An 18325-nucleotide genomic window follows, 5' to 3' on the forward strand; every position below is an offset into this window, starting at 1 on the left:
CAACGCTTGGTATTTATTTTTGATACTTATTATTGCAGACCACGATCTCTTATCCTCAATGCCAAAATCCAAAGAGCCCGGAAAACCAGAGTTCATAACTGCTTTGGCAGCCAAATCTGACCTGACCTGAATTCCACAGGAGGCCACGCCCATCTGGAGCCACCACGAGATTACTCATAATCTTTATCTTTACTTTTCCCTATGAATAATCATGCCTTTCACGTGTGGTTGCTTACACAGTGCTGCCAGAACTCCTCCAGGAGGAGTTAAGGGTATTTAAATACCCTTTGAAAGTTCTCCATCCTGATTCGGATGAGGCCCGTGGGCCTGCACGGAAGTCATCACGGCCTCTCCCCTCCGACCTCTCCACTGGTTTCCGAGGCCCTTCCTGGTGCAGTCCAGGCCGGCCTTTCCGAGGGCCTGCCAGCCTGAGAGTGAAGGGAGAGCCAGGGTGGCGCCCAGCAGGAGGCCTCTGCCCTCAAAGCCCGCGCTGACCCCCGTGCCCGCTCGGTTGAGCCCAGCAGACTGCCCTTGGCCCTGAGGTCTGGGTTCCCCTCCCCTGCAGGCTCCCACCTCTTCCAATAGCCCCTCACCCAGGAGCTCTGGATGCTACGGGCCCTGAAAGGTCACCCTGCAGCTCATCGCCCTACAGCATCCAGCTCACGTGTCCCAGGACTCAGTTCAAGATGAGTCAGGCTAGCAACCAGAAATGCAGGCTGGCTGGAGATGGCGGGGGAGGAAGGAGGCCTGGGTGCAGCCCTCACACTAGAGCTGCTCCTGGTCACAGGGTCTCCGCCTGGGGGTAACAGGCTCCCCGTCAAGCCAAGGGTGCTGACGCAGCTGTGGACTCTTATCAGAACAGCCTCGTTCCCTGACTCACTGCCAGCCCGCCAGCAAAGGATGTTCTCAATACCCTTGAGAAGAGGTGGGGACCCGGCTGTGGGTGGGTCAACCTTTATTTAAAAGAAAAAAAAAAAAATTACTGTTTTCTTTTTAACCCTTAGTGTCTTTTTAAGAGAAGGGACAGACCCCCTATCCTAAGGAAGATGATTATACATCAAAGCTGCTGCCATCTCCGCTTGTCCTGGCGACCTGTTAAAACTGTGCTTTCTTTCTGTTCCCAAAGCTAATCGTGCTGGCTGACTGCCTCTCCTTTGGCTCTCTTTCATTTGGCCAATATTTCTGAGTCTCTGCTGTGTCATTTTCACCAAGTAAGTGACAGAAGGAAAAAACAAAAAAGATGCAGAACCTTCTGTAAATTCAGCCTTGGTTGGGGATGAGGTCCTCAGTGTGGCCAACCAGGTGACCAACGGCGAGTTCACAAATATCTCACGATTTGTGAGATGGGCAGGGGATGCGGTCTGCCCTTCCTGAGGACAAGCAGGCCAAAGCTCCCACCGCGAGGGCAGAATGGCATGTGGGATTCAGAGCTCAGAGTCTGGAGTCTGACCAGCTCCCCACCTCCCACCTGAGCCTCTGTTTGCTGGGCTGTACTTTGGGGTGATTGAAGGCGCCTCATCTGTGGTTGCTTTTAAGCATTTTGCAGTACGGGCCCCGTGCTGAGCTCTCAAGTGCAGTGGCTACTGTCATTCACAATGCTACCTCCTGCAGAACAGCCACGAGCCAGGAGGAAGCCTCGAGCCCACTCCCTTTAACTGAATCAGTCGGCAGCTGGACCACACGGCTGACCTCCAAGTCAGAGAACTTTCGCTTCTAGAATTGTCTCTCCCCCATTTTAGCAGGGCCTTTAACCAAACCCAATTTAAATGGAAACCCAAACTGAAATTAAAACCCAAACCAATTAATTGCCTGACATGACTAAATCCCAGACCGAACTCAGATATTTGGGGGTTTAACTATGAATCAGACGGAGAGCTCTTTAAAGAAAGAGCAGTCTCATGAACTACTTATAATGGAAGGCAGCCATCATATGCCTTCAAACACCAAAACTGGGCAGCAACACATTCTGCAGTGCTTCCTGCTCCAAGCCTGAGGCACAAGGGCCAGCGTTACCTTGATAGACAGAGAGCCCGTCTCTCTGTTCAGGGACAGGTCGGCTGAGAGGGAGGCACCATAGTCCGTGCTCTCGGAGGTGGAGACGCTGGCACAGTCTGAGTCCCTCTTGGAAGGGCCTAGAGCCGCCTGGGCAGGGAGCTCCAGGCTGCCGTTGGCCAGCTTCTCGTCACCCAAGGTCTCCAGGGCGCTGCTGTTGGGACGGCTCTGGCTTGCTTTCTGGGACCTGCTGGCTGCTGGACTGAGGTCCCCACCCTGGTCAGTGGCTTGCTTCTCCTCGGATACCTGAATCCTGGCATCCATGGACACCGGTCGGGACTTCCGGAGGGGCACGGGCACCGCTAGGCCGTTCTCATTTCCAGGGGCCACATCTGGGGGGCTGGTGGCTTGGAGGGATGTGTCCCCAGAGGGTTGGTTGGGCCCATTCACAATGTCCTGAGGCTGGCTAGGTGGCAGTGGGGCGAAAGATGATTCTTTGAGAAGCTTGTCAGCATCGAGGCTCAGCTGACTGACCTCAGAGGATTCCCGAGTGTGGTTCCCCAGAGGCTGGGAGAAAAAAAAAACATAGTCAAGGCCATGCTACTGTGTGTCCGAGGCAAGAGTCAGAGATGCAGTGAGGTCAGAAAGTCAGACACCCACAAGGTGAAGTGGGCCAGGGAAGTACGATAGGTATCCCTCTCTCGTAGGCCACAGTCCTCCCCACTCCTTATTGCCTAACTAACAATAAAATTATTGTACTACTTGCTTTGAGGAATAGGTATTCCTCCTAGGAGTGGAGGCAACCGTGGCCAGCTAGATAGCTCATGCCCTGTCGAAAGGGGGCAGTGGCTACTCTGCTCCGGCCAGTTGTGACAACATGGGAAAATGGGTCCCCTGTGCCCAGACCTTCCAATTTTTCAAGGCAAGCTCGAATCTGGACTTGTACATGACATCTCCCAATTTTTAGATGGTAACTAACTCAAATTTTTAAAAAAAATCACAGAAAGGCCAAGCCAAACCTATCCAGGGGCTAGATTCAGGCTACTAGCCACTTTTTTTGTTTTGTTTTTGTTTTTTAGAGCTTTTCAGGGGTAGAAAGTACTGAAAATGTTGCTATTGTGAAATACTGTGAATAGTTGCTATTGTGAAACGCAGTGAGAGGCCCCCGTACAGCAAAAAAAAAAAAAAATCTGATTCCGGGTCTTCCCTGAAAACGTACAGGATTTGGTCAACACGCCCTGCTGCCTCATCCCAGCCCACGTGCGGTCTTACGTAACTGGTGGCGTGGGGGCCTGTGACCTCTGAGCTGGGGATAAACAGAAGGGAACCCTTCCTGCACCGCCAGGCCCCTCCCACACCAGTCAAGGCCTGCAGGGATCCCATCCCTCCCGCACGCCCCCCCACCCCCGCTTCCTCCAGGCCTTACAGAGGTGGCATCCACCGAGTCCTCCTCTTCCCCCTCATCCCGGCCGTCTTCAATCTCCTCCATCACTTCAGCCTTGGCCTCGGCCACCAGTTCCCGCAGAGCCTTGTTGCTGGTGATGCTGCTGACGAAGGGATGCTGAGCGGGGGCAAGACAGCTGGATTAGAACCACTGTGGGCTGGGGGGTGAGATGGGGCAGCCAAGGCTGGGGGAGGCGATCCCCCAGGCGGAGAAGGCCAGGGGTATCCCTGAGCGAAACGTGAACGTGAACTTGGTCAGGCAGACCCAGAGGCAGCTCAGCAAGTCCTGTGTGTGGTGGGAAGTGAGCCAGCTCTGCCACTCACCAGCTGTGTGACACCGAGCAAGTCCCCTTCCCTCTCTGAGCTACAGGCTTCTCACCTTTGAAGTGGAGGCAATAATGCCAGACCCACAGGGAAGGCATGAGGATGGAATGAGATCACGCGCAGGGAAGAGCTTAGCCCAGAGCGGGAGCAGAAGTAATGTTTCAGGAGGTTTGTTTGTTAATTTACTTTTTTAAAAGGTTTTCATATATGGTTTAAAAAATATAACATATACAGTATATACATCCGTATACACACATATACTTTATTGAAGAATTACTTACACACAGTAAAGTTCACAAATCATGAAGCTCAGGGACTTTTTCCATACGTACACACCCGGTGTAACCACCACCCAGCTTAAGACACAGACCATTTCCATCACCTCGAGAAGGTCCCAATTCCCCGTGCAGTCAACCTCACACCCCACAGCCACCCAGCTCCAGAGACTAGGTTTACCTTCTCTTTAACTTCATCTGAACAGAATCACAGAGTTCGTATTCTTTTGTGGTTGGCTTTCTTCACTCAACACAAGTTGAGCTGAGACTAGGAGGTTCACCTACCCTGTTGCATATGTCGGTAAACGCTTCCCTTGATTCCCGTGCGGTATTCTACCACGTGACTCTGTCACGGTTTGTTTCTTCTTCCTGCTGTTGCTGGCCATTCGTGTTGTTTCCCATTTGGGGCAACTATTAATAAAGCTGCTATGGACATGCTCGTACAGGTCTCAGGGTGGACGTGTGTGTTTGCAAAATCTCGAGGCCAAGTAGTGTATGTTCTATTCTTAGGTGTTTACAGAAATGCCACATCTTTAAAAAGTGAAGGCTCTTTCACGGACCTTGGAAAACACCAAAGCTTTTAAGACCTCCGCAGATGGTAAATTAGCCCGAAGATCTCCCTGGTACAAGTCTGTCTCTGAGCATCTTGTCCCCAGCACCAGGTTGTGGACAAGGGATTCCTCAATTCCCCACACTCACTTAGAAAGGCTTTGGCAGGGGCAGGGTGGGACAGTTGTTAGGTTGGAATTTGCTCATTTGAAATGCGCAGGAAGGCTCTGATGAAATTCACTGTTTTTACTGTCAGTTATCAGAGGAGGAACAGTGTCAACAAGATTGCAGGGAAGTATTTAAATGACTACAGAGAATAAATTTTCTAACACCTTGAAAACACATTCACAACGGATAGGTCCACTACAAATCATTCCTATCTGCTTGTTCATTCTTATCTGTTTAGTACATTTGTGGAAGGCCAGAGGCAACACCCTATTCAACCTGGGTACCCCACTCTGCACACGGGAAAGCAATACCCCTCACTCCTTTTACAGAGCCCTGCCATTCAGATCTTCCTAAGCCAGCCTGACTTTCTCTAGTTAGTCCAAACTAGTAAAGACGTGAAGAATTTTATTTCTTATCTTTCTCTCCCACACCCACCCCTGTTCATTCGTTGATTCATGCCTCAGCCCCATGTGGAGGCCAGTGATGTACCAGGTGCTGAAATAAGGCCAAACAAGGAGACAGGCAAGCTCCCTGGCCTTGGGGGCTCGCAGCTGAGCGGGAAAGACAATGGGCACGTAACCAAACGACAAGATCATTTTTCAGATCAGGTAATAGAAGAGGCTGGAGGAACATGGGCCTGGATTGGTGCAGTGGATGGGTGGCCGGAGAGTCTGCCTAGGTCTTTGGGCAGAGGGCCCTCCTTGGGAGGTGACATTCAAGCTGAGCCCTGAGGGATGTGAAGGGGCTGGCCAGAGAAAGATCTGGGCACAGAGAATTCCACGCAGGGGGAGCAGCAAGGACAAGGGCTGCAGTGATATAAAGAGTAACCCTTTGAAGGTATCACTCTGGCTGCTGTGTGGCTCCAAAAGGTCTTGAAATGGATATTAATAAGGAGGTACTAACTGTGAGAGGCAGGAGAGTACAGCAGTGAAGACTGCTGGCTCTAGACTCGAGAGCCAGGCTGCCTGGAATAAAATCCCACTTCCACCAACTCGGGCAAGTCACTCAACCTCTCTGAGCCTCAGTTTGCTCATCTGTATACTGGGAATAATAGTATGGCTGTTCTAAGCATTGTAGTAAGAGCTCAAAATACAGCAGCCGTCATCAGTGTCATCATCACCACCATCATCAGTGTCATCATCACCACCACCATCATCACCACCACCGTCATTACTATAGCCACCATCATCACCACCATCACTACTGCCTCTGCCATCACCATGCCCACCATTACTACCACTGCCACCACGATCATCACCACCATCACCAGCAGCAGAACCACAATCAGAGAAGCCTTTAAGCACCAGTTTGCACTCCCAGCCGTCCCCATTCCCTCCTGCGTCCCCAGAGGGCAGCTTTTTGGAACTGAAGGTAAGAATCAGATCCCAAAGCTTCCACTGCACAACCTCACACACATGACCTTGAGCAAGAAGCCACGGGACACTTCACTGCAGTTGCTGAAGCAGGTGCGGCAGAAACAAATAATGCAAACACAGGCTTCTGGAAATACCAGGTTTTCATCAGGCCATATCACATATTGACCAAATTAGTGACTCTTCAGCTTGGCCAGGAGCCTTGCTTTCTTGAGGCTGAACATCTGCAGGGCCTCCTTTGAGCACCCCGGGGTCTTTAGGAAGCGGAGGGGGAGGCACGGGGAAGAAAGCCTCTGACAGAGGGGCAGGTGAGCAGGGCCATTCCCCTGTACGCCAAGCTCCTGGAATCCCCAGGCAAGAGGGGCTGGCAGATGGGGCAGGCCCTCCTGTGTCTGATTAGGCCCGGAACACTGTTCTGTAAACTGCTCTGGGACACAAAGCACAGACCACCTCCTCCATTGCATCAGCTCTGTTACTTCCAGGGTTGTGTTTAGAAAAGACGTTTCAACCGCCACGCTGCCAAGGCCCATTAGAGACAAAGCCCAGCACAGAAGGGTACGGGACCTTCCCCGGTGCCAGCGCACTGTGTACCTGCACAGGGACAGGCTGGTCTGGGCACATGGGTCCCTAGAAAGGTGCTCGGTCATCCCCGTGGAAGACCCAGATCAGAGGGAAACTCAGCCGTCTGCTCCTTCAGGAAGAGGAAAAGCTGTTCCGTACTATCTCTGCAGGGAGCCCCAAGGTGCCACAGAGCTCGCCAGCTGGCACCCACCCTCTGGCCAGGACCTCTCCTGCCACCTACCCAGTCATCCTTCCCGAGAACTTGAGCCTAGTTTTCCTCTGTGTGCTTAGAAACCATCAGCCGGGGTGTCCCACACTCCAAGACTGGCTTTAGAAAATGCCTAATAACACTTCCAAGTTTTCAGGTGTCAGCATCTTTCCTTCAGTCCTCCTTCCCTCCCTCCTAACTTTATTCCATCTCTCTTTCTTTCCTTCATTCATTCAGAGAGGCAACTTACTAGAGTGGTCAAAAGAACAGGCTTTGGAACCAGAGGACCAGGATCAGAAATCAGCTCTGTCACTTACACGCTGTGTGACTTTGTGCAGGCTACTTAACCTCTCTGTGCTTCAGTTTTATCATCTGTTTGACAGAGATCCAAACAGTACCTATTTCATAGGGTTGTCATGAGGATTAAATTAGCTAACATTTGCTAAGCATTTAGAATAGAACCTGGCATGGAGAAGAGGTTACATAACATTTAGTTAAGTAAAAATAAGTAAACGTATTTAACGAAGGGCCTCTCCATACCAGGCACTATTCTGGATGACTGGGGCACATCAGTGAAAGCAAAAACGAAAACAAAAACAAAGACTGCCGTCCCCAGGGAGCTGACATGCTAGTCAGGGAGATCAATGATAAACTTAATCAACATGTAAGTTATATGCTATAAGTGCTATGTGCCACGGAAAAATCAAAAGTAGGGCAGGGGAGGGAGAATTAGGAATGTGAGGGTGCAGTAGGTTTTAAACAGCGTACTTGGGGGAGGCCTCCCTGAGAAGCTGCCATTAGAGCAATGACTTGAAGAGAAAGAGTCAGCCGTGGAGGTGTCTAGGGGAAGAGCACCCCTGGCATAGTGGACAGGCAGTGCAAAGGCCCTGAGGCTGGAGTGTCTGAAGAGGAGCAAGGAGGCTGGTTGGCTGGGGAAGATTGAGGGGACAAGAGGAAGAGAAGTCTGAGGAGTCAAGGTGGGGTGGGCAGACCTTGCAGGACCTTGCAGATCACTGAGACTGTGGATTTTACCCTGAGTAAGATGGGAGCCATTAAGGGGCTCTGGACTCAGGAGGTATAGGAGCTGACTTATGTTTTTCCCTCTGGCTGCAATGGAGGTGGTGAGAAGTGGCTGGATCCTGGGCATGTCCTGAAGCCAGGAACAATAGGATTCCCCGGTAGAATGGATACAGAGTGTGTGAGAAAGAGAGGGGTTAAGGATGCTTGCGAGGTTTGGGGCCAGACTGCTGGCAAGGTGGGGCTGCCATCGAATGAGACAGGAAAGCCATCGCTAGAGCATATTTGGGGAAAGATGGGGGCGCTCAGTTGCGGACGTGTTAAGTTTGAGATATCTACGGACACCTAAAGGGGTGGAGGGTAAACAGCCAGATACAAGGGCCTGTGGGCGAGGAGGGCAGTCTGGGCTGCAGGCAGAAATGAGGGAGTCATGGCAAACAGAAGAGCCCATCAAGGTGATGGAGACGGAGGAAAAGGCCCTGGCGCACTTCATATTAACGAGCTGGAGAAACAGGAGCAGGCGAAGGAGACAGACGAGTGGCCAGTGAGAAGGAAGGAAACCAAGAGAGCGTGGAGACCTGACATCAGGCGTTGACAGCCAAGGGGAAGAGGGTCGCCTGTGGCTCTGCTGAGTCCAGCAAGACCAGCACCGAGGCCTGAGCTGACCACGGAGTCCAGAAGGTACTAACGACCTTGACAAGAATGCTGTGCTAGAACGGGGTGGGTTTAAGAGCAAATTCAACAAGTGCGTGCTGCGCACCGGATGTGTGACAGCCACGATGCTGAAGACAGCGGGCGGGCACAGAATCGCATCTGCTCACACACTCCCGTGATGCAAGCACGACCCTCCTACAGAGGAGGAAACTGAGGCTCAGAGTGAGGACCGCTCGGGTTTCAGGAGGGCGAGCCTGATTTCAGAGCCTGGGTTACCACCAAGTGACACGGTCCCAACAACATATCCATGCAAGCGAATGAAGGGATCCTAAACCAGCAGGGGCATAAGTCAGTCAGCTGAAGGCGGGATGCAGGGCAAGAGGAGGGGCCGGGAGGAACGTGGGGGCCGCCGGCAGATGGGAGGCTCTGGAGGGTGTGCTGGCAAGTCAAGGTCTGGGCTTACCCGTGGCCACTCCAAGTCAGGTGACCTCTGCAGGCCACTTCCCTGCCCTGAGCCTCAGGGTCCTCACCTAAGGCGGTAACGATGCCCCACCCTCCCTAACTCAGAGACGAACAGGCACGTGGAAAAAACGGACGGCAGCCTAAGCTCTGAAAGGAGCTTTCTTTGTCTGGAGGGATCTCTACTTTCTTCTGCAAGCTTTCTGTCTCAGCGAAGAGTCCTCCGACAGGACGTTTTTTTCTCCACTATGGAACGGAAATTCCTGTCTCTGGCTGAGGCTCCTGGGCTGCCACGAGGGGATGAGGGACAGCCGGTCTCTTCCTGGCAGCATATCCTGGAGGCCGGATGTATCACGCCGGGAGGTGCCTGCTCACGGGAAACAACTGGCCCCAGGAGCTTGGACCTTTTGTATCTGACAGTGACAGCAGGCCCACGCACCCCCACCCCTGGTTGGCCTGGTCCAGTCCCTTGCCAACGCCACCCACCAAACGCCGCGATACCCAGAAAAGAAGGCCTCTGGTAACTCCAGCCGTGTGCTTTCAAATGCAGTGCAGAAACCTACAAGGAACAATGATGAGCCCCAGCAGACAGACCCCATTCTGCATCTCCGCTTCTTTCCATTTTTTTATAATTCAGTTCAACGCATCAGCTATTCACCGCACACAGCACTTAACAACGAAGCTAAGCGCTTTACAGTGTCTTCTCACTCAACCCTGTAAGGGGGCCCTGGCTATCATCCTCACTTCAGAGTGAGAACAGGGTCACAGAGAGGTTAAGCCCCCTGAGCAGGGTCTCACAGCCAGTAAGTGGCAGAGCTGGGATTTGAACCCAGGACTTTCCAACCCCAGTCCACACACTGGATCACTGTGCTGCACACCCCAGAGAGATGCACTGTGGCCCAGAGTGCCAACCACAGCCCCAGCACCTGGCGCACAGTAGGTCGGTGCTTGGGAGAAGCGGCTGAATGTGAAGAAAGACTCGAGGGCACGGTGGAGCGTCGGCCCCCTTTGCTCCCACAACACGAAGGGGGAAGGACCAGAGTGGACAGGCCACATCACCCAGGCCCACTTCCTCTCCCTCTCCCAACAGCATTGGTGGCCCGGGGAGTGGAATCAGCCACGCTAGAGACACCGGGTGTTTCCAAACCTAGCTGCAAACAGTCCAACCCTCACCCCGCCAGGACACGAGGCACCAGCCCTGGGCAAGGGCAGCTCGCAGCCACCTCCAATATTTCAAAGAGGCTCAACAAAGAAACAGTCATCCACTTCCCCACCTGGAGGCCGTTCAGCCAGCTAAGGGGATGCTCCCTGAGTCAGTTGTCATCCTGGCTGGTCCTGGAGATTCCACACCCAATAGCCAGAGGGAGCCTCCTAAGTGTAAGTGAGATGGTGTCTCCCTCCTCCAAACCCTCATGGGTGCGCCGTCACACACAGGGTGAAGCCTGCATCCTCCCGAGGTCCTGCATGACCTGCCATGAGCCGGTCCCCCTCCTCTTTGAAAGGCCTGCTTCCACCGTTGGTCTTTCGCCAGGAACTTGGATTTGGGGAGGGTTCCCCCCATTAACTGATAAGAGGGGCCAGCTCTGCCTGAACTGCAAGCGACGTGGCCCACGCTGAACGCCTGCCAGACGTCTGCAGTCTGGAACGCTGCCCGTGCCAGGCAGAGGCTGCCCACGTGGCCAGCCCCCAGTGAAACCCTGGGCCCCGAGCTCTCCAACACGCTTCCCAGGTAAACAACACCTCACACGTGTCACCACAACGCACAGCTGGGGGAACTAAGCACAGACCGTGTGACTCCACTGGAAGGGGACTCTGGAAGCTCCTGCCTGGCTTCCCTCAGGTGCCTTTTCCTCTGTATCTTTTTGCTGTAGTAAGTCAGAGTGGAGAGTACGACTAGATGCTGCGTCCCAAGTGTCCTCCTAGGGAAGCACTGAACCTGGGGGTGGGCACGCCCCCGTACCCCTCCGATCTCATCTCCAGCCCTGCCCCCCTCCTCACCCCGGCTCCTGCACCCTGGCCCCCCAGCTCTCCCGGCTGCACCAATCGTGCCCCCATCCTAGGCCTTCACCTCTGCTCCTGAGCACCATGTGCCTGCCCCCCTGGCCTCCTTTGGGTGTCTGTGCACAGAGCCCCTTGTGTCCTCCTTTTATAGGAGAGCAACCCCTCCCAGGCCCCCCCCCCCGCCGTGCTGTTCTCTTTTCCTCCACAGCCCTGCTCTCCACCTGCCACGTACACTATCTGCTCATCAGCTGCCTGTCTGCCCCACTGGAAGGTAAACTCATTAAGGACAGGAGTCTGGGGGCTCCCTTACCACAGGCAGCACCCCCCGCACGAGGGCCGGCATGTGGCAGGTGCTCAGGGAACGTCGGCCGACGAGTGAACAGTTGTGCACACCATCACCTGGGCCAGGGGAGGACGAACCCAGCTTCCAGGTCACGGGTGATCTGTCCACAGGAAGGGCTGGGCAGAGGGACAGGCAGCCACCCGGGAGAGGGGACCACTCACCTCCAGGAGCTGTGCAGCGCTGGGCCGGGTCTCCGGGTTCTTATCCAGGGCCGTCTTCAGGAAGTCTCGGAACTCCGCAGACCTGGGAGGACAGACAGGTAAGCTGGGAGCGGGCGAGAGCCGAGAAAACTCCCCACCATCACTGACTCCACTCTCCCGGGAGGCGTGTGCTTCCCAAACACGCCCTTCAAAGGACAAAGGGCGCCTTTATAAGCTACATGGCAGAGGCGACGGCGCCTTCAAGATGCCCTTCTTGTCGCAGACAGCACCAACAGAGAGGATGTGGAAATCAGAGGAGCAGGGACTTGCCCGAGGGCACACAGTGAAACACAGCAGTGCTGGGGTTCGAGCCCCAATTCCCAGCCCAGGGCTGTGCCACGGGGCTGCTGGGGCTCACGTGGGCTCTTACTCCTGCAGTGGGATCCGGCTTATCTGGGTTACCCATTCTCTCTGATGGAGAGCCGATGTCCACAGCACAGAGGGAGGAAAGAGCCAGGAGGGTCCAGGGAGCTCAGAGAGGCCTGCAGACCCCCAGGCCCAACCGCTCCCCAACTGCAGAGCCCAGCAGCAACGGCAGAGCCCTGGCACCCCGCATCCCCCCACCCCGCGTCCCAGGCCCGCTGGCCGTCCAGCAAACACCCTCAGGCAGGCCTCCTGGCCACTTACCACTTAGAAGGCGTGAGTAGCGTGGGAGGGTCTGACTTGGCAATCTTGAGCAGGACCCGCATGGGGTTGAGCTCGTGATGCGGGGGCTCGATCTGGGCCATCTCAATCAGAGTGATGCCCAGGGACCAGATGTCGGCTTTGTAGTCATATGGGGTGTCCTTCATGGTCTCACACATCACCACCTCGGGGGCCATCCTGAACCAACCAAGGGACAACAGAGGGCTCAGATCCTGGCCTCCACAGGCGCTTCTCAGAGACTCAGGGTCAAGGACCAGCACAAGCCAACATCAGGGGGTTGGCAGCACTCCCGAGTCATGATTTTCATTCCTTTCCATCCCACTGTCTTTCTTAGGACCGTTTTCTCACACAAGGACGCCTTCCAAGCGGCTCCGATGCCCAAGTCCTGCTGCAGTTCTGATTCCTACCACGAGATGGCAGCAACAATCCAGAACACAGGGTCCTGGGGAAGGGGTGGGTGGGAGCAGTGGGAAAGGTACCCAGGAAAAACTGGGGGTGGGAAGGGGGGGTGAAGAGAACACAACAGCACAGAGAGAAGGGATGGGAGAGAAAAGGAGAAAGAGGAATAAAAGGGCAGAGAGAGAAAGAAAGAGTGAGTAATAAGCAAGAAAGGAACCTCACTCCATGATGGGAAGTAAAACAGAAAGTAGTTAGGTGTGAAACAGAGGGTTTTTTGTTTGTTTGCTTGTTTTTAAAGTAATAGTTTTGGAAAAGAAGGAAACACAGTGGACTGGATAAGTCTGGGGAGATTTCATATAAGCACAGGAACTGAACTTGTATTGTTCATCTTCATGGCCCTAGCCCTACGCCTGGCACTCAATCAAGAACCGTTTTTCAGGGGTGTCAGTTCTTATTAATGGAGCATTTTCTATATGCACCATCCCATTCAATCCCCACAATAGCCCATTATGTAGGTGCTATTATACCGCTGATTTTACAGGTGAGTAAACTGAGGCACACGAAGCTGAGCAACATGGCCAAGGTCTCAGCGCTAGTAAGTGAGGGGATCTGGGCTCGGACCCAGCAGGCTGAATCAGGAGCCCCTGCCTCTGTCCTCTCTCCTCTAGACCAGCCAGAGGAACCGTGGAGAGTTGGAGGTGTAGCGTTCAGTCCACCATCCCATTTCCAGAAGCTACACGACTTACCAGTAAGGCGTTCCTATGAAGGAATCTCGTTTCTGCAGAGTCTTCAGATTCTTGGCAGACACACCAAAGTCAGCTGCAAGGCAAGAATCTCAGATAGAGGACTGGATGGACATTCCTCCACCCACAGCCCTGGGGCATGGACTCAGAGACACATGTTCCAAATCAACTAACAGATGCCATTTTCTATCTAGCAAACTAGTGATCATTAAAAAACAATAATACCTACTGCTGTAAGATGTATTGAGACATGCACTTTCCTACTTGTTAATAAGAATAGAAGCTGAAGGGGACTTCCCTGGTGGTCCAGTGGTTAAGAATCCACCTTCCAACGCAGGGGGTGCGGGTTCGATCCCTGGCCGAGGAACTAAGATCCTACATGCCGCGGGGCAACCAAGCCTGCACGACACTAGAGAGAAGCCCACGCGCCGCAATGATGGATCCCAGGTGCCGCAGCTAAGACCCAACACAGCCAATAAATAAATAAATAATTTTTTTTTTTTTTAAAAAGAATATAAATTGGAGAGGCTTTTAGGAAAGCAGTTTGGCAATAAAGAGCAAGAACCTTTCAAATTATCCATACTCTTCTGGTGCAGTAATTCCAAATCTAGGAACCTACCTTAATGGAGTAATCGGGTTTTTAAAATTTTTATTATTTATTTATCTTTTATTATTTTTGGCTGCATTGGGTCTTCGTTGCTGCGCGTGGGCTTTCTCTAGCTGTGGCCAGTGGGGGCTACTCTTCATTGCAGTACACACAGCCTTCTTACTGCAGTGGCTTCTCTTGTTGCGAAGCACGGGCTCTAGGCGTGAGGGTTTCAGTAGTTGTGGCTCACAGGCTCAGTAGCTGTGGCTCGCGGGCTCCAGAGCGCAGGCTCAGTTGTTGTGGCGCACGGGCTTAGTTGCTCCACGGCGTGTGGGATCTACCTGGCCCAGGGCTCGAACCCGTGTCCCCTGCATCGGCAGGCGGATTCTTAACCACTGCGCCACTAGAGAAGCCCGAAATAATCTTAAATATTAAAAAAAAATTATGCGTAACGATATTCACCGAAGTGCCATCATAATAGAGATGAGTTAAAAACAATCACAATCGCTTAGCTTTCAGGGAGTGATTTTAAAACTTCTTGTATGCAATATATAATATATTCTCTTTTCCAAAAAGAATTTAAGGGACTCTCCTGGTGGTCCAATGGTTAAGACTCCACGGTCCCAAGGCAGGGGGCCCAGGTTCGATCCCTGGTCGGGGAACTAGACCCGCATGCATGCCGCAACTAAGAGTTCGCATGGCACAACTAAAGGTCCCACACGCTGCAACTAAGACCTGGCACAGCCAAATAAATATCAGTAAATAAATATCAGTAAATATTTTATATCAGTAAATAAATATTTTTTTAAAAGAATTTAAGATGGTGTATCAAATACACACACACACACACACACACACACAGAACAAGATGAACTAGGAAATTAGGAGAGGTAAGAAAGAAGGTAAAGGGTAAACAACTGAACAGATTAAGAAAAATGTGATACACAAACACAGTGGAATATTTTGTAGTCATTAAAGTTCTGAAGTACTTTATTCAATATTTTAATATTAAATTATACATATTAATATTAAATTTTAACATATCTTTCATAATGATAATAGATGAGGAAGGTTAAGAGGTAGAAACTTCCCATTACAAAACAAATGAGTCACCGGGATGCAATGTACAGTGTGGGTACTATAGCCAATAATCATGTAATATCTTTGTGTGGTGATAGATGGTAACTAGACTTAACATGGTGATCATTTTGTAAAGTGTAGAAATATCGACTCCCTATGCTGTGCACCAGAAACCAGCACAGTGTTGTCAATTAGACTTCAAAACAAACAAACTCCTAGAAAAATAGATCAGATGTGTAGGGGTTCGGGGCAGGGGGAATTGGATGAAGATGGTCAAAGGTACAAACTTGCAGTTATAAGATAAATAAGTCCTAGGGAGGTAATGTACAACGTGACAAATAGAATTAACACTGCTGGGTGTTATATATGAAAGTTCGTAACACAGTAATTCCTAAGAGTTCTCATCACAAGGAAAAACATTTTTTCTTTCATTTTGTAACTATACAAATGGATGTTCGCTAAACTTATTGTGATAATCATTTCATGATATATGTAAGTCCGATCATTATGCTGTGACCTTAAACTGATACAGTGCTGAATGTCAATTATATCTGAATAAAACTGGGAATAAAAATAAATTAAAGTTTTTAAATAACATATATTTCAATATTTCAATATTTAATAGAATATTTTATTGGTATATTTATATAGGATAAATGGGAAAGGGAGAGGATGTATATTGTATGGTCAGAATTGTGCCCCACTCCCTCCCCCACAAAAGGGCAAAAATATATTTTGAATTATTGGAGGAAATGTACCAGCCTGCTTAAATGGTCGTCTGTGGGTGGTAAGACTAGACGAGGTTTCTTCAATTTTCTGAATTCCCGAAGTTTGCTGTGAGAAACGCGTATGACTTTCAGGACCAACAGAAAATAAATAAATATAATTTCTCTTTACACACACATCCACCACCACCAGTCTTGCTTCACACACCCGCTGCTAAGGGAAGAGCCCAGAGCCACGAAGAGGAATTTTCTCCAGTGCTCTGGCCTTCAGGGGCCAAGTTTCATCTTCATTAAAAACTAAACTCAGGAGGAAGCAACATCTTGAGAGAACTGTCGATGTTCAGTTTGAAGCCTGGCTTCGAGAAACTGCAAAGTTGCTATGTAACTGCTGGCCACCCCGGGAGCCTCCGCCTGGGTCTGGAAGCCACCATCGGGTGCTTTAATCAGACTCACAATTTCAAACCAGGAGGAAGCATAATGCTGAGAGATGGGCCTGAACACTAGAGAGGTGGGTTCCAGTCTTGCCCCTTCTACTGCACCAGGTTCATTCATCTATTCATTCAGGTACCATCTGGAACCACACACAGGCCCAGGGCAGAGAATACAGTGGGGAAAAAGCAAATGAAGTCCTTGCCCTCAGGCAGCTCAAAGCTTACTTGTGGAAGCAGACAGCAATCAGATAAACACAACCACGGAAAGATAGGGCTTCGGGGCTGGGAGGGTCTACAGTGGGGGGATGTGACCTCAAGAGAGCAGGGAAGGGAGGACCTGGAGGAAGTACCACCAGGCTATTCATTCATTCAACAAGCACTAACTAAACATCCCTCGTGGGCCAGGCACTGTTCTAGGCACAGAGATGAACCAAAACCCTCACCCTCATTGCCTTGTTATTCTGGTGGTGGAAACAGGTTCTCCACACCACGTGATTCCTGGTAATGAGGAGGGCCATGCAGGGATAAGGCAGGGCAAAGGGACAGAGAGTGCTGGATGGATGGGCGGCTATTTTAGACAGGAGGTCAAGGTCTAGGGGAAACTATTTCCAGGCAGAGGAAGCAAGCTGGCTGGAGGGCCCAGGAGGGGCAGGGCAGCATGGCTGGAAGGGCGTGGACTTGGATAAGTGGGGGAAATAGGCAGGGGCCAGGATAGTTACCAAATCTCTGACCCTCCGTTTCCCCGCCGGTGACATGGGGATGGTGAGACTGCAGAACTACTTTGTAGGGTTGCGGTGAGAATTAAATGACACATAAAGCAAACAGCTCCAAGCCCGGCTCTTGGTAAATGCTCTGTCACGATGGTGAATATTCCATGGGTACCTGAGCTGGCACCCTTGAGATCCTTACGTCGAGAAAAGGACGAGGCTGTACTGAGACCCCTTCCTGGGGAGGGGCAGGAAAGCTGGCCTCCGAACCTCAGTCAGTGCTAACTGGACAACAGCTATTCCATCAGCTGATGACAGTGCTCACGGGACAGTCTGGCTACTGGGGTTGGGGGGCTGTCGCCTTCCAGGGTGGGAGCAGCTACTGCTGCAGGGTGAGATGCAAAACCCAGCAAACCCAGGTGAGAAGCCAGCTCTGCTGCTGACCACCCTGTGGCCTGGGCAAGTCATCACCCCATCACCGGGCTCCTGGGTAAGAATGGGGAGCCAGGCCCACCTCCTTCCTGCTGGGTCCGCCTGGGCCCCACGCGGGCCTGGCTATCCTGTAAACACCAACAATGGCTGGCACGCCATTCCACGACGTCTTTGCAGGAGAGCGACTGCCTCTCAGACCCAGGGTGAGGCTTCCAGGAGGGAGGCTAGAGCTGGCCACTCCCATACCGCAGCGCCCACTGGTCCCTTCCGGAGAAGGGAGAGGAAAAGCAGAAACCACCAACTTTCAAAATGACACACAGTTGGTCCCCAGGGCCCTCCCTGAAGCAAGAGCCTGCCAGCTTTTTGGGTGGCTGCTACTTCCCCTTCTGGGGACCAGCCAGGAGGGTGGGGCGGCCCCTCCCTGCAGCCCAGAACCCTCACACTGTCCCTGGGCAGCGGTGGCCACAGCCGTTTGCTCCCTGAATGGAGTTTATAAGCCATGTCCTCCGACGGGTAGATGGCTGCCCTCGGACAATTCAAAGGCAGTCTGAGATTTTCAGCAGGCAGTCTCTTCCGTTGAAAACATTCCTCCCTTCCCTTTCCCTATTTTGAAACAAGAATCAGAGACAAAGCAGCAGGCAGGTGGGGACTCCATAAATTATCATTTCCATATGGAAAGAGGCCATTTCTGCTTTGTCCCCAGCAGTATCCCAGCACCACATCTGCCACATGAAACACTCAACAGGGCTCTCAAATGAACAACAGAATAAATGAACGGACGGAAAAAAATGACAAAACTGGGTTTTAAGAAATATGTTGGACAACAATTCTATTTCTGGAAATAAATCCCCCCCCAAACAGATTTCAAATATACATGGAAGTTTCTGAAAGCATTATGCAAAAGAGTGAAAAACTGGAAAAAACCTAAGCTGCTGCTGGAGCCTGGTTGGTAGATAGTTCAGTAAATCTGGGCTCACCCGGACCATGAGATAACACGCAGCCCTTAAAAA

The 18325-nt window shown here is 51.7% G+C and overlaps 1 protein-coding gene across 2 annotated transcripts in view; it reads right to left on the reverse strand.

Moving 5' to 3' along the window:
• Nucleotides 1-18325, reverse strand: part of STK10 (serine/threonine kinase 10) — a 121222-nt gene that overhangs the window by 38466 nt on the left and 64431 nt on the right. For both annotated transcript variants that reach the window (XM_079917028.1, XM_079917029.1), the window contains exons 5-9: nt 13358-13430; nt 12195-12389; nt 11529-11610; nt 3419-3553; nt 2014-2559 (exon numbers count right to left, since the gene is read on the reverse strand). In XM_079917028.1, the coding sequence (XP_079773154.1) occupies nt 2014-2559; nt 3419-3553; nt 11529-11610; nt 12195-12389; nt 13358-13430 (1031 nt within the window). The remainder of the gene's footprint in view (nt 1-2013; nt 2560-3418; nt 3554-11528; nt 11611-12194; nt 12390-13357; nt 13431-18325) is intronic.

The sequence above is a fragment of the Stenella coeruleoalba genome (assembly GCF_951394435.1).
Source record: "Stenella coeruleoalba genome assembly, chromosome: 3".
Taxonomy (NCBI): Eukaryota; Metazoa; Chordata; class Mammalia; order Artiodactyla; family Delphinidae; genus Stenella; species Stenella coeruleoalba.